Source organism: Cryptotermes secundus, unplaced genomic scaffold (assembly GCF_002891405.2).
Source record: "Cryptotermes secundus unplaced genomic scaffold, Csec_1.0 scaffold358, whole genome shotgun sequence".
NCBI lineage: Eukaryota > Metazoa > Arthropoda > Insecta > Blattodea > Kalotermitidae > Cryptotermes > Cryptotermes secundus.
In genome coordinates this window covers 1,771,021-1,786,492 of record NW_019721523.1, presented here as the reverse complement: position 1 = coordinate 1,786,492, position 15,472 = coordinate 1,771,021, and the positions used below count along the sequence as shown (strand labels likewise).

At 41.6% G+C, this 15,472-nt stretch overlaps 1 protein-coding gene across 1 annotated transcript; it reads left to right on the top strand.

Moving 5' to 3' along the window:
- The first annotated feature begins 5,066 nt into the window (after positions 1-5,066).
- Positions 5,067-13,606, top strand: LOC111875494 (odorant receptor coreceptor-like). The gene is made up of 5 exons (XM_033755836.1): positions 5,067-6,094; positions 8,193-8,292; positions 10,205-10,309; positions 11,940-12,092; positions 13,541-13,606. The coding sequence occupies exons 1-5, from the start codon at positions 5,067-5,069 to the stop codon at positions 13,604-13,606; spliced, it is 1,452 nt and encodes a 483-aa protein (XP_033611727.1).
- Positions 13,607-15,472: the final 1,866 nt, after the last annotated feature.

Genomic DNA, 15,472 nt, shown 5'->3' with positions numbered 1-15,472 from the left:
ATATGAGGTGTCCTCATAACTGACGGAGTAGAATTAACACCAATCCATTCATCAGTATCATTATCATCATCTTATATTGTTGAGCTTGTTAGCCCTTTCCGTCCTGAAACATGAAGCATTATGAGTAAGTTATTTTTACTCGAGAAGATTACCAGTCTGCGGCAAAATTCCCTGTCTCCGACGACCAGGGTTTTTATTCGGAGTTTCCTTCCCTTATACAGGTTACTTACCGTGTCTAACGAGTCACGTCTAACAGCCGCATAACCCTGGGAAGGGGCCCTTACCAGTCGCTACTCACCGGGTCAGTGGAACCTGGAGCTCGCATAAGGCAGGGTCGCCATTCATTGCAGTTGGGCTGTCTCTTATGAGAGTTCCAAGATTATACATTTTCCAGTAAATACAATTTTCTTAAGCCTATCTAAGACAAGCTATTTTTTTGTAATGCTAGTGGCATGGGACTAAGTCCTTTGTACTGCGGCCACTTCTGGCCTATTGTACCAGCTCCAGATGATAGGTGAGGGTGATTGTGGAGCAGCTGGTGGAATGAAGATTGGCAGGGGAAACCGAAGTACTCGGAGAACCCAGGCCGCCGCGGTGGGAAGCCAGCGACTAACCGCTTGAGCTATGGCGCGGCCCCTAAAATAAGGTAACTAAGATAAAATTTACCCTGTGCTTAACTAAACACCAAGCTATGAAAACGTATGGCGAACTTAAGGCATAGTTCCACGCATATTTAACCTGGACACTAGATTGAAATATGTGATCAGACTCATACCCTGGCCTTTTACCCAGTGGGAAAGAGCCTCTTGTTACCGAGTGAGTAGGAGGCTGCTTGGGTCCCAGAGCTGGAAATATAAACATTTCTTTCCCAGGTTTGGAATTGAAAAACATATCCCGCGGTCTACGCACCTTTGCTGAGTGAGCTATCCGGATCTACTTAGACACATTATCTGAATTACTAATAAGCTACGTGATTACACAAGTTAAATTTGCCCTAACATAAAAGAGCAGTCATCACAATTAGCATAAACTATAAGGCAGTTACAGCCGGTCACGGTAGCCGAGCAGTCTAAGGCATGCACTGTCTTCGCTCGCTCGGAAGCCGGGATCGTGGGTTCGAATCCTACTCAGGGCATGGATGTTTGTGTGCGTTTTTCTGTGTTTGTCTACAGGTAGAGGCCTTGCGACGAGCTGAACACCCGCCCAAGGAGTCCTACCGTATGTGTAAGATCTAGAAAAACCGAAGTGAACGGAGTTCATGGAGGTAGGCCTAGGCCCACTGGGGCTGTAGCGCCAAAGGGGGGGGGGGAAATAAGGCAGTTACAAAAGTGGTTTATGAGGTTACTTTAAAGACGTATCAAGCATATCAGTTGCGTATCGTCAAACGAAAGGAAGTACAATGATTATAAATCAAGAAACAGGGCTAAATGTACGCACCATTCGGATTTACTGTCTCAAGATTCTTCTGAACTTACTGCAAAATTTACGATAAATTAGTCAGGATAGGTAAAGTATTTCTTTAATTATCGGTAATAGTGGTATCATATATGGAAGAGATGTACAGTGCACATTATCACAGAGCTCTGTTGCGGTTTGGGATAGGAACAATTAACACGGATATCATACTTTTCCATTGTCTTCTATAGCGCCATAAGAAGCTGCCTGACACTTGCTGTACTACACTCCATTGGTAGATTAAATCACTTTCTAAACAATCTTAGAAAAGTAGTCAGTCTTATGACTTCATTTGTTGTCCGTCCACTGCAGAAAGCGAGCAAAGCGAGTGTAATTCCAGACAATAAAACGTTTAGATTCCTATTGGAGTTGAAACGCCATAGCTCAAGCGGTTAATCGCTGGCTTCCCACCGCGGCGTCTCGGGTTCGATCCCGGTTCTAATCAAGTGGGATTTGTGGTGGACATAGTGGCGCTTGGGCAGGTTTTCTCCGAGTACTTCGGTTTCCCCTGCCAATCTTCATTCCACCCATTGTTCCACAATCACCCTCACCTATCATCTGGGGCTGGTACAATAGGCCAGAAGTGGCCGCAGTACAAGGGACTTAGTCCCACCCCACTAGCAATTAAAAATTTGGATTTGGTCCTAAAATCATCCTTTGTCGATTTCAACAGGGTTACCTATGAAATATTCGTAAATCTCATATTATCGTTGGATTATAGCATTTAATTGCTAAATGTAACATTAAGACACAAATGATTCGAGAGCAAACCTGTGGATGTTTGGTTGCCTGCAACCCAGCTTATACAGCGCAAAGTAATTCTGTTATAATGAATAATTAATTGAAAGGAATGCAGAAGGAAGCTTTCGCGGTATAATTTAAATTAGTATCCCGACATTTGCTTAGAAAAACTTAGGAAACCCACGAAAACCCTCAGTCAGAATAGTCGGCGTCCCAGTAGAGACTTAAACCAGGCACTGCTCAATGACACTTCCGAATATTTACTGCCTGAAACAACTTTATCGGTAGAAATTTGTGCACTATATGACTTCTGCCTAGAAAACCATATGAGCTACCAACATGACAAGTCACGTATAAGGATAGTCATTTGTATACGGTGAATATGTTATTGAAGTTTAAAATTTTTTAACATTTGTTGTATACTCCATTTACTATGGGAACCGTGGTGCACCATCGTCACTTAGTGAGGCAGACCGTTAGAAAGTTATTAGATATAGTTTTAAACAAACTACGGGAATGAAAGTGGCTATACCAGAAAACACGTTGAACATCCAGGACTTTCCTTCCGTATGGTTGCGTACACAGGGTACGACGTACCCCAGTTCGTAGAACAGATGTACTATAGTATGGATAATTTACATATCTCGTATTTTCGCGTCCCCCATAGGGCGCGCTTTAATCAGAGATTATTGTATTGGTAAAAGCCTAGCCAGCAAGCATAATCAGAACTGTATTAATTCGCAAATACGCGATGGTGTTGAGATTATTTCTATGGCGAATACGCTGAATCTGTTAAAAGAGCAGCCCATTAGGGACGGGATCAGATGAAGTATATGAGGTACCAATCAGCACAGTTGCAGTCGGGATTAACTCTAGTAGCCTTCAGAATAAAACATAGGCTTCTTAACTGAGCTAACTCGTTTTGTAATATTTGCAAACGAAAACCATATGATTGTAATCCTTCAAACAGTTTTATCAAACACTGGTTTGTAGAATCTTGCAAAACGCCAGCAGTAACACTGTTCTCCTATATTCCTGTACAAAAGGTAAATATTCACAGTGGAAAGAGAATTAGCTCTATTAATAGCTATTAAAATTAAATTTATTTCTGCAGTGTATTTGATAGCACGAAAGGGGGAGACGAGGAATGCGCATAGGATATTGGTAGGAAAGCCAGAAGGAAAGCGACCACAGGGAAGACCAAGGCGTAGGTGGGTGGACAGTATTAGAATGGATCTTAGAGAGATAGGATGGGATGGTATGGACTGGATAGATCTGGCTCAGGATAGGGACCAGTGGAAGGCTCGTGTGAACACGGTAATGAACCTTCGGGTTCCATAAAATGCTGGGAAATTCTTGAGTAGCTGCAGAATTGGCGGCTCCTCCAGAAGAGCTCAGTTCCATGAGTAAGTAAGGAAGTATATTTGATAAACAAAATGATTTCGAAAGTGGGCGCTTGGACTCTTCTCCATCATAAAGTGTATGGGGGGTAAGTGAAAGAAACTAGATTTTTATGCGGCCTTTACATCTGATCATTGAAACGGGTCCAGTTTCCGAGTTGCACAACAAGAATATAATCATCACAATTATGGGCAAGCGGTTTTAAGTAGAAAATTATTTCAGGAAAGTACACGATGGTCTATGTGAACAGTTTCATACAAAGTGCAACTGTGAATCTGGCAATTAACCTTTCAAACAACTTATTCTAATGAGTTGGAATGAAAGGCATTTAATTACATAGAGCACAATAAATTCCTCGACATTAAGTGAATACTTTGTTAACAAGGAATGACATATTCTCAGGTTGCTGACAGAGGACACGGCTTCGGGCTGTGAAGGCTAGGTATTAGCGTACTAGATACGCAGTCGAGAGCAACCGCCAAAGGACGTTCCTTCAACTTATCTGCTGATGGCATGTTACGACATGTTACACTGGGTCTCGAATATTGGCTAAGCAACGGCGATAGTGCTAGTTGGTCTATTGTCCAAAGATAGGAACCTCTGGGTTCTTTTGAACAAGGTAATGAACATTCTGGTTCCATAGAAACGTACAAATCACGAATAACTTAGCGACTGCTAGCTTCTCAATAACTGTCCTCCATTAGGTTACTCTAAAAAGTTTCTCATTGCAGAGTCCTATCTTCTGGGATATAATATCGTGTAGCCCGTTGAAAGGCAACTGACGTTTCGGAGGAAGATGTAGCCTCCATCTTGAACGTTGAGAAGTTCCAATAAGAAACAAGCATGAATAAGGCAGCAAACTTGCTTCCTGTTTCATATTCGTTCCTTGCTTGTCCTAATTTTTAACCCTGAATACTGATATATTTATCCGAAACATCCACTGAATTTCAACGGACTACACGGCGTTGTATCCCATAAAATATAAATCTTCATAACGGCCTCTGTGAGAACTTCAAATCATACAGCTTTCTCGTTGTTCGTAACCTTGCAAAAGGCCCATCAATTTTTAAACATGGCATGAGTCATCCCTGAGCTGCTTCTGAAGAAGAGAAGTTTCAAACGCGTATGAGACAGCAAGATTCTATAAACTTGACTTTTACAAGTTTCAAGAACAGAATTATTAAATATCTGATTGCTTAAGAAGAGTTTAATTTGAAAACTTTCCATCTATAAACTGCACATTAGACATATGCTGTAATGTGTACTTGTATATCTGTGTTCTTTCACAACTCACAGCTCAGAGCACACCATTAGGATAAACAAATTAACAAATTAGCTAGATCGATATTAATTTCCTTCACATAACAACATTAACGCATAAAACATTATTGAGTAACTACCCAAGAAAATGAGTCATTCGTTAGTTGTACTTTCAAAACAGACGTTGCAAAGAAGGTCCATCTCTGGCGATGAAGGTACCTGAGAACAAAGTGGAGCCAAAGGAATGTTTGTATCTGAACCTTGCACTTCTGAAGCTGGGTTCGATCTTTCCATTCGATGAGGTCAGCTCATTAACATGGATAAACATTTTGTATAAAGGTTACACAACTTTCACCGTAACTTTGTTTTATTCTGTGAGCATAGCGGCGCCCCTTTTCATAATCTGCGAAGATTATCCTTTGCAGGACGGGATTGAAGTGATGAGCATTCTTCTGACTCAACTCAGAAGCGGTATGAAACTGATGACGTTCATTTTATACAGGAAAGAAGTCCAGAACCTCATCAGGACCTTGTACGAGAACTTCTACATTCACGACAGAAACCTCACTGCTGAGGAGTCGAGCATAATTCGGCAAGCAACTGGGTATGCGAGGAAGATAACAACAAGTTACATTATTCTCTACTGCATTACAGGCCTGTCAATGATATTGCATCCTCTGACTCCCACGAGAGTGGAGCTGGGTGAGAAGGACACTCTAAATTATACCGCAGGACCTCACAGGAGTCTACCCTTTAAATCCTATTATCCAAATTGGGACTCCACGAAGAGTCCTCAATATGAAATTGAATACGCAGCCCAGGCCACGCTCACCGCTTTGGAAGCTTGGTGTATGGGTTGCATTGATAGTTTCTGCGTCACTCTCATGATCTGTGTGGGCTATCAGTTCGACCTCCTCAGCATTTCGTTGAAGAACATAAACAAGAACGCGCTTATGAAATCTGGCCCTGAAATATATAAAAAGAGAATAGAAGGCAATTACCCTGAACAAATCTTGAAGAATCCGGCGTTGTTTGTGATACAAGAGAAAGGAGAAAACAGAATTCGAAAGAATGTTAATAACAGGGACTGTTTAAACAGAACATATGGGAGTACTTTACGATTTGGGTGTGGTGAAGGAAGTCACACGTCATCTACTATGAAGTCCTTTGCGCAAGTTGAAAGAGAAAATTTGACGTATGTTAAAGAATGTATCAAATATCACCAGTCTCTTCTCATGTAAGTATGCCATATAACTGTACAGTTTCTGTGGGAAGTGAACGCATAGTTTTCTCATGTTGCAGGTAATTATTCACACCAGACGACTGGTAACTGAGACCTGGAGTCCTGTGTATACTTACAGATACTGAGATATCAATCGTGTAGGCTGAATTTAATTAAGGAAATGATTGCTTCAATATTTAAGTCCACCATTTTAAAAATTAGTTACGTACTTCGTTCAGATACTTATAAACGTAAGGGGAACCGGGTAGCGCAGTTGGTTGAGGCACTATGCTTCAAGAAGGAATGTAGCTGTTTCGAATCCCGATGAGGTGGATTCTTTCAATTTACCTAATCCTTCCAGCCGCACTATGGCCCTGGGGTCAACTCAGCCTCTAACAGAAACGAGTACCAGGAATATTCCTGGGGGATAAAGGGCGGCAGGCGCGTAATGCTGACAGTTTTACCGCCATCTGTGAACCGACTGTCTAGGCAAAATGTGGGAGCCTCGACATCTCACAACCCTATGGGCCTTCGAGTCCTGTTACAGGGATACCTTTACTTGTAAACATAACCGTAAACGTATACACAGCCGTAAAACATTTCAAACAAAATGTATGAAGTTGCAGTAACTCTTAGTCGTTCCTAATTCCAAAAGAAATGCTAATAATAAAAAAATTAATAATCTGGTTCAGCCGTTCTCTGTTAACGACGAAAACAAGTTATAAATTAAAAATACTATTTTTCGGGAAGTTCGAAGATGTTGAGGGAATGTATTGCCTCCATTCTCAGGGTCGATGATTTAGCCAAACAAGTGACCAACATTAAACAAGCAACAAGCAGAGCGATTCTTTTCATTTACCCGGGCTGTCTCCTTAGTTCTCTAGACAGAGTCAGTACGTTCCTCCGAAATATCAGTGAACTTCTATCAGACTACATGATGACAAGTTGTGGAAGATAATCACCGCTGTGAGGATATGAAGTCCTGAAAAGCTACAGAGGATTTCATGATTCCATGACTTTTCTTTCAGAGAAGTTCAGGAGAACACTAGCGAATCGATTGCTGATTTATACTCACAACTTCATAAGATGAAGGGACACAAATAGGTCTATAAATAAGCCTACGGTATCCGAGACCCCTTTAATAGGTAAACTTGTTTGGTGTCTTTAAGGACCCTTTCTATATACGTAGGTTATATTGCGTCGGTTGGCAGTTTGCTTATATGGGTAGACAGAGATCATGTCCATTCAAAGTTGCTACTCCAAATATTTCCGGTGGGACTGAAGACAACCACAAAACCTCATCGGAATAGTGGCCTCTAGGCTGTGGAACAAGTGAAGTACCAAACTCTCAGTTACGAATAATGCATTTAAAACGGTTAATAGATTTATTTACAAATTATATTCGAAGACAACTGCAAAAGATGAAAACATGGAAACGAACATTTCGCACATTTCAATATACGTCTATTTGTAAAGCTGTCCCTGTGCCTCACTCATTAAGCACTACGCCATGAAGGCGCATGGGAGAGTGGATTTATAGATGCACATTTTCTTGGCCTCGGCACTAGTTGGAGGTGAGTGGTCAGCTCCATGATCCGACAGCTTTACTCTCGGGAAGGAGACCCCAGTACCCGTTGGATAGGACGTTGGTTGAGAGAAAATAAATACAGATATAAAAAACAGAAATTACAGGCTATACCATAGAACAGTGCTGAGACTATTGAATTTGTAAGCAATGTCCTGTGGTGTAATTGAAATTATACCCTTAAAACATATGAGACAATTATAACTTTTTTTTTCTGAAGGGAACGGGAGGTCTATCAGTTCACGGACCTACACCACAGTGAGGAAATAACTTTTACAGAGAGGAGTTCTAAGTGTAAGAGGCAGCTGTTTCGAAGAAAAGAATGTTTATAGTTAATTACTACTATTTTACTATTTGAATTACCTCCTCTTCTCTGTCTATTGTAATTAATCTCGTTCTATCACTTCTTCTCGTTTCAAATTTCTTTACGCCAGTGTTGCTACACTATAAAGCCAGAAATATGTAATTTTTTCGAACTAGGAGCGTTTACATGTTATAAATCCGACTAACATTCCAATTCTTCCACAGGTACGTTGCAGACATGAACAAATCCTTCAGCAGTATGTTTTTTGTTGTGTTTTTGACAGCGTCAATTTTAATTTGTTTGCTGGGATTTCAAGTCTTAGTGGTAAGTTTTAGCGATAGTAATGATGTTCATGATACTCATGACGACGATGATGACAATAATAATAAATACTATTAATTTTTACTGTCCAAATCAACAACATACAAACAAAATATTTCCTTCTGTTGTTAATTTTACTACTGTGTCAGCAGCTAGATTACATATAGTTGAATATTAGTAGGATGGATGGATGGTGACCTGGGAGGGATTTGGAAGAAAGTGATCATGGCCTAATGGAGATACTATCCTGGCAATTGCCGGAGACATTGAGCAAAACCAGGAAAGTCGTCAGTCAGGATAGCCAGTGTCCCGTCAGAAGTTCGAACCGATATCCTGCATGAGTCTCAAGCGTTATCGTAATGTCTACATGTCCCATTCCAGAGGTGTTGTTGTTGATGCTCCACACTGACACGGAACTCCCAACTGTAACCGCTCACTTCCTTTGTGCCCTTTTCGTTGTGCGCCACTCCACCACCGCTCACTCCTTTGGGTTCTTTACTTTAATCAGTAGAGCTGGGTTCCTATCCCAGGGTCTTATAAGGGTCTGGCTCGGACAGGGCAGGAAGAACACTTCACTACAATCACCCACCTTTCGACGGTTGCACTTAGTAGTCCTTTAATCCCTTCCAGCTTTCTGCATACAACTGAATTTATTAATACTATTGAATTGAACTGTACTTATACTATTTTACGGAAGGGCCGTAGTGGTAAATTTAGTGTCCGATTTTGCCGAAAGTAGTGTCAAGACTCTCCGAGGTGGAATGCCCTCTCTCTGAATTCTGAGGTCCACGAACCCCAGACTCCAAGAGAAATCCACTCCTCCACTTCTGCCATTGGTTAATTTTTCAAACTAGGAGGTTCCCTAAATTTTGAATTCCCAATCATGTTGCTCTGCTATGTGATTCTGGCAGATGCTGACCTGACGCTAAGGATGACAGCCCCTTGATGTATTACGGTCAGGGTGTGAGGCTCCGGCCGTCCCACTTCTAAGTTATCGCTGTCCCAAGCTGTCAGCTCTCATTTTCTCAAAGCCTTTCCGACGTTGCTGAAACTGCCAGAATTCTAGGAAAGTACCAGATGTTACTTCCTGTTCACATAGCAAAACTTGAACTATGTCCCTTCCGCGTGTAAGAGCTGGCTATCTGCCGGATCTCTTTGTTTGTAATATTGTTAATCTTAACTTAATACAAAATTTAATTTTCACATAACAGTCCTCCAGTCAGAATGAACGGTTACACAACTAACACTGCAGAAATTGAGAAAGCGCGAATAAACAGCAGATGTTTCATTTACCTACACGCGTGTATCGAATGTAACTACACTGAGAATTATAACGGGCTATATAAGGGATATACGATCACAGTGGCCGAGCGGTCTCAGGCAAGAAATGTCTTCACTCGCTTGAACGCTGGGATCGTGGGTTTGAATCCTGCTCAAGTCGTTGATGTTTGTCTGCGTTTATTTTGTGTTTGTATAAATAGCGGCATTGTGACTGACTGATCCCTCGTCCAAGGAGTCCTACAAACTGTCAAAGATTAAGAAACTGAAGTGAAACGAAGCGTTTCACGAATGTCCTATGCTCCAAGTGGGAGCAACAGAAGTAGATAGATAGATGGATGGACGGACGGACGGAGTAAAAGTAAAGGTATCCCTGTAACAGGCAGTGGAGGCCCACAGGATTGTGAGATTTTGAGGTTCCCACATTTTTTAGACAATTGGCTCATAGATGACGGCAAGGTTGTCAGCCCCACGCTCCGGTCGCCTTTTACCCCCAAGAATATTCCTNAATGCTGCTCCAGCCGAATGCAGGGTTGTGTCCCTCCTCTGTCGTGGCTCACTGCGGCTTTATTTCCTACTAAACATGCTGATAAGTTACTAGGAATTCTGACGACAATGCCTTCTCCTGCCTGTGCAGATGCCACCACAGGGACTGATGTTCGCGAGGGTCCTCCTGCACTCCGTATGCACGGTGCTTGAACTCGGTTTCTTTTGCTGGTTCGGCTCTGAACTTATGCACAAGGTAACAACGTGAAATAGTCGAGAATAAATTGATATACTTTTAAAACTTCCTTCATACAACTTTTTTTATTGCTAGTGGGAGTGTGACTATGTACCTTGCACTGCGGCCACTTCTGGCCTACTGTACCAGCCCCAGATGAGAGGTGAGGGTGATTGTGGAGCAATTGGTGGAATGAAGATTAGCAGGGGAAACCGAAGTACTCGGAGAAAACTTGCCCCAGCGCCACTTTGTCCACCACAAATCCCACTTGACCAGACCCGGGATCGAACCCGGGCCGCCGCGGTGGAAAGCCAGCGACTAACCTAGTTACTGCCGTTCACAACACTTTCCTGAGAAACACGCTGTGTCCCCATCGCACAGATGAAACATTCAATAGTGTATCGAGAAGTAATCGATGTCTATTCTGAGAATAAAGTGAAACCCATATATATATATACAATATGTAGGTATATGTACTTAAAGGGCCCATAATATATAGTTATCAGTGTGCTCAAATGGTTAACTTTTGGGAAGAGAGAGTTAGATCTGGTGAACAGGCTGGATGAACAACGGTCTCCATACTCAGTTCTGTTGGAACCGCAAGTCAAACTTCATACATCTGTTGGAAAACTCGAGAGCGATGCATTATCGCGGAATCTCTTGTCAGAGTTGAATGAACCTGACAACCAGATAACCTAGAACCACAGTAAGAACTACGTTCTCAAGTTCAACATATGGCCATTTCAAACGAATTCAAATCCAAAAATCCGATTACATACTTTCTGTGATGCCACAAGCAGTCAAACACTGTGGGGTTCGATTAATTATTATCGATTCGCATTTCTCAGACACTAGTAGGCAGTGTCACATTACGATTAATAACAAAGCAATATCTTGCTTAGTTCAGAAGAGCCAAGTTGAATACTGTTACTCGCTGATCATCCCCGTTACATATAATTTCATAGAATCAGTTGAACTTCAGCGCTACACTGAAATTCGAAAGACACCGTTTTCGTACCTTTGTAATACTCTCTAATAAATATCATACTGAAGGTATGTTTGTAAAACATCCGTCCAAGAATGTACAAAATCCTGTACCAACTTTTGTTTCACATCACGGCCGTGTTATTAAACAAGACATAGGAGAAGGGTGAGTCGGAGTTCCATACTACTGGATCTCATTCTGCATAGCAGGACTAACATGGAAGTCGGTCCAAGCACTCAGACTGATAGTGGGTCCGTTGTGCGTCTCCGGTTTCACAAGGGCCCCTCAAAAGATCGAAGTACCCACTGCTAGAGTTATAACCTTCTAATCGCATGTTGCACTGGGTGTGAATGTAACAAAACAGACGAAATATACACATAAAAATGGTCCGAGCTCTTTTCCTAACTAAATTACAACCGGCCTTAAAATTTTTAATTATCTCATATTGTTCCCTTATTTTTCATTTTCTACATATTATTCAAATATAAGAACTTTCATAAATATTTGACATATCATGCATACTAATAATCACCAATAATTTAGTTCAGGAACGGTGTCAATTCTTTATAACTTTACGTATTAGGGTTGAGTCCTGTCTCCTGCCACCCAATTCACATAAGAAAAACTACCGAAATTTCAATCAGTTTCGGGCAAACTTTCCCGCAGAGTCAGCGTGTGCACCAAGCCGCCTACGACTGTGACTGGCAGAATAACTGCAACGGGGCGAAGTTCATCTGTATGATCATCATGAGGGCTCAACGCCCGGTCGCTGTACGAGCGGGACTTTTCGGGAACTTATGCTTACCCACCTTCAGCTCGGTGAGTCGGTGTAACCCACGTAAATTTACGCAGGTTACAATGAAGCCTTCTCGGGCGAACAGACATGTCAATGTGGAGCTAGCATCCAGCGTTTCAGAGACTGCCTAAATCATCACCGTGAAATCTACAAATCATATGCAGCTCGCTGGTGATATGAGCAAGACGTGCTGGCTAGAGTGTGAGTAACTTTGTGATTTCCGGTTCTGGATGATTCGGAAAGCTCTATTAACTGGAAAGTGACTAAGATATGAATATTATGATTAAAACAGTGAAATATTGATGACTTATTGGTTTTTCCATACTAAGTATAAGCCATATTACGTAACTAGTGATGAAAAGGCAACAGAAAGTGTTACAGGAGAAAAAAAAATTAAATTGTTAGGTCTGTCCATGAGGCACAGTAAGATACACAATAGGTATAACGCTCTGATTTCCGGAGAATTAAGGTAGCCGACAACACTTCGGTCCCTGGCATGCCGGATATAGCAGATTTTATTGTAGGATGAATATTTGTGTCCGGATTGAACTACGAGTGCATGATGCAACGGTACGGATTCCAAATTTCATGTGTTACGAGTATTTACAGGTTTTCAGCTTGCACCAGGCTAGGTCGCTTAAGACGCGGCCAAATTCTCGCCACATTTCTTTCAATTTCTTCAGCACAACTACTGAAACCAGTGACATTATTAATATTTTCTTCGATTGCCTGAATTTTCGAGCCTGATCAAGCACTATAAGTTAAAGTGGCGGCAGATCTTTCCAATCTTGAAAGAGAATTACAACAAAACAACAAACAACAACGAAAGGGTCAACCACTGTGTGTCGTTATGTTTACTGGACCACTATTTATTGCCCACACAACGCCACGCAGCAGTTGTCTGAGGTATCATGACCTGGAAATACATTTAATGAAATTACATTACCGTATGGATGGCCCGGGATAACGCAGTCGGTATAGCGACTGGCTACAGGTTGGACGACCGAGGCGTCGGAGTTGGAGTCCCGGTAGGGTCAAGAATTTTCTCCACGCCGTCCAGGCCGGCTCTGGGGTCCACCTATCCTCCTATCCAAAGGGTACCAGGGGCTCTTTCCCCGGGAGTAAAGCGGCAGGGCGTGAAACTGACCACTCACCTCCAGCTACTGCCGAGGTCAAGAAAATACTGGATCTATACTTCAACTCCCTGCCAAATGCCTTCTTGGCGTAGTTCTTAAATAGATTAAGCACAGGGACAACTTTACCTTACCTTGACATTACTCTATGTAGGTGTCTTAAACAGTATGAGTGTACGTATGTCTCAAACTGCACGTAGGAGACACAGATATACGTACATGACTCAGAGTGAATGCAGGTGCCTCAAATTTTGAGTGTTTAAACAAATATTTATGCCAAATTCCACGCAGGTGTCTCAAACACCAGATCTACAGCGTTTGGTTTTGTCCTTTTCCAGCTTATGAAGAACGCCTACTCTTATTTGGCGCTGCTGCGGCAATTTCATGAAGTAGACGATGCCTGAAACTGCAGCCCATGTATGGACCCCAGTAGAAGACACACATCAAGATTTCTACAGGCACATTAGCACGTGCTGACATGCAGGTGGAATAGCTGCCAATTAATACGACACTTCGGCACGCTACACATAGGAATAATACACGTACTTACAGCATTATTGCCATAATTTAGCACAACACAATTTTTGTACCACTGGTCTTCGAAGGAGTTTCTTTACGAGTAGTCAAAACTACGCACATGTTCATCCTGTTTAAATGAAGAGATTTTTGTCTCTCCGGTTTATAAAGATTTTGTTGGGGGGGTGGGGGAGTGGCCCTAATCATTTCACGGTTCTAAATTGGAAATTCTTCATGCGGGAGACTAATAGTATTTAGGGATTTATTACCCGACTGCACTGATTCTTAACCGAATTATATTTTAAAAGGGAAGGCAAGTAAGATATGCCGTTAAATATGAAAGTACAGTCACACCCGCAAAAGATGGGAATGCTTTCCTGGAAACGAGAGATGTAACTGAATCCGTGTTCTGTGGATTAATTTTAGTATAGTAGTTTCGGAAATCCCGTCACGGTAGCCGAGCGGTCTAAGGCATGTACTGTATTCGCTCGCTTCATGGGTTCGAATCCCACACAAGGAATGTATGTTTGGTGTGTGTTTATTCTGTGTTTGTGTTGTCCTCTGTTTAGGTAGAGGCATTGCGACGAGCTGACCACCCGTCCAAGGAGAACTTCCGTCTATAGAAATGATTAATGAAACAGAGAAATCAGCCATATGCTCCAAAGTTGGGGCAAAGAGGGAGAAAAGAAGTTTAGGAAATGCGTTCCTAAAATAGTAATTTATTGAGGTTATACAATAAATAAAATGGTCATGCATAGCTAAAATTATTAATTTTTAAAATTCCTTAACAAAATACGTATGATATATAAGGATTGGCTTTATATACTTGAAGATGAGCCCCGCTGAGGGCCACTTTCCAAGTAATTTTCAGCTTTCATTTTCATGAAGGCATCAAAAGTTGATCGTCTTGCCTGGAGCGGTTTTTCCTAAAAAGTTTCTCTATAGCAGGATATCATATCCTACACATCTCTCCGCACTTTAGTATTGAGTTCCAAATTAGGCCATTTTCGGTTACGATAGCCATAACTTCAATCATCTTATACATGAATTCTATCAGTAAACATGTGGCTAAATTTCTTTCCACAACTTCAACATCCTCAGTTGCAGTGTCTCCATTATTTGCTGTTCAAATGATACCAATTTTTAATTTTGTTACAAGAGTTCGTCCCAGAATAAAGAGTCTTATAATGAATCAGAATTTTATAGGGTAGCGTTAAACGGTGTATGACTGCAGTTGCAACAATTATTGGTCAGGGGTTGTGTTTCAAGAACCTGAACCATACAGAAAAGGAATCGTCGATACAGATTCAGAGGGACAGACACAGTCACTGTATAAGTTTTTCCACGCGTGAATGTACTGAAATTTTAGGTGAAAAACTCGAAGAGCAGAAATATTGAGAGGCAGAAATAAGAACTTGCTATCCATTTTCCTATACAGGCATTTAGTGTTACTGAATGTTATGCTGTGAAGCCTGTCGGAAATCTACTTGCACTTTGCATGCCCCTTGCTTGCTAGCTTTGCTTACTCTTCAACCCTGAGGATGGAAAACTTCAACCAGATTCCACAGCATAAAATTCCAGAAGACAGCAAGCAGCCTACACTTGGTACACATCGCCATGACTCAGAACTCATCCAGTATCTTGTCCGTGTGAGTGTCCTCCTTAATATTCTTTGAACTTAATTTTTGAACTAAGTGACAGATTTCCATGGCATTGGGTGCGACACCAGAAGACATGTACCACGTATGTTTTTA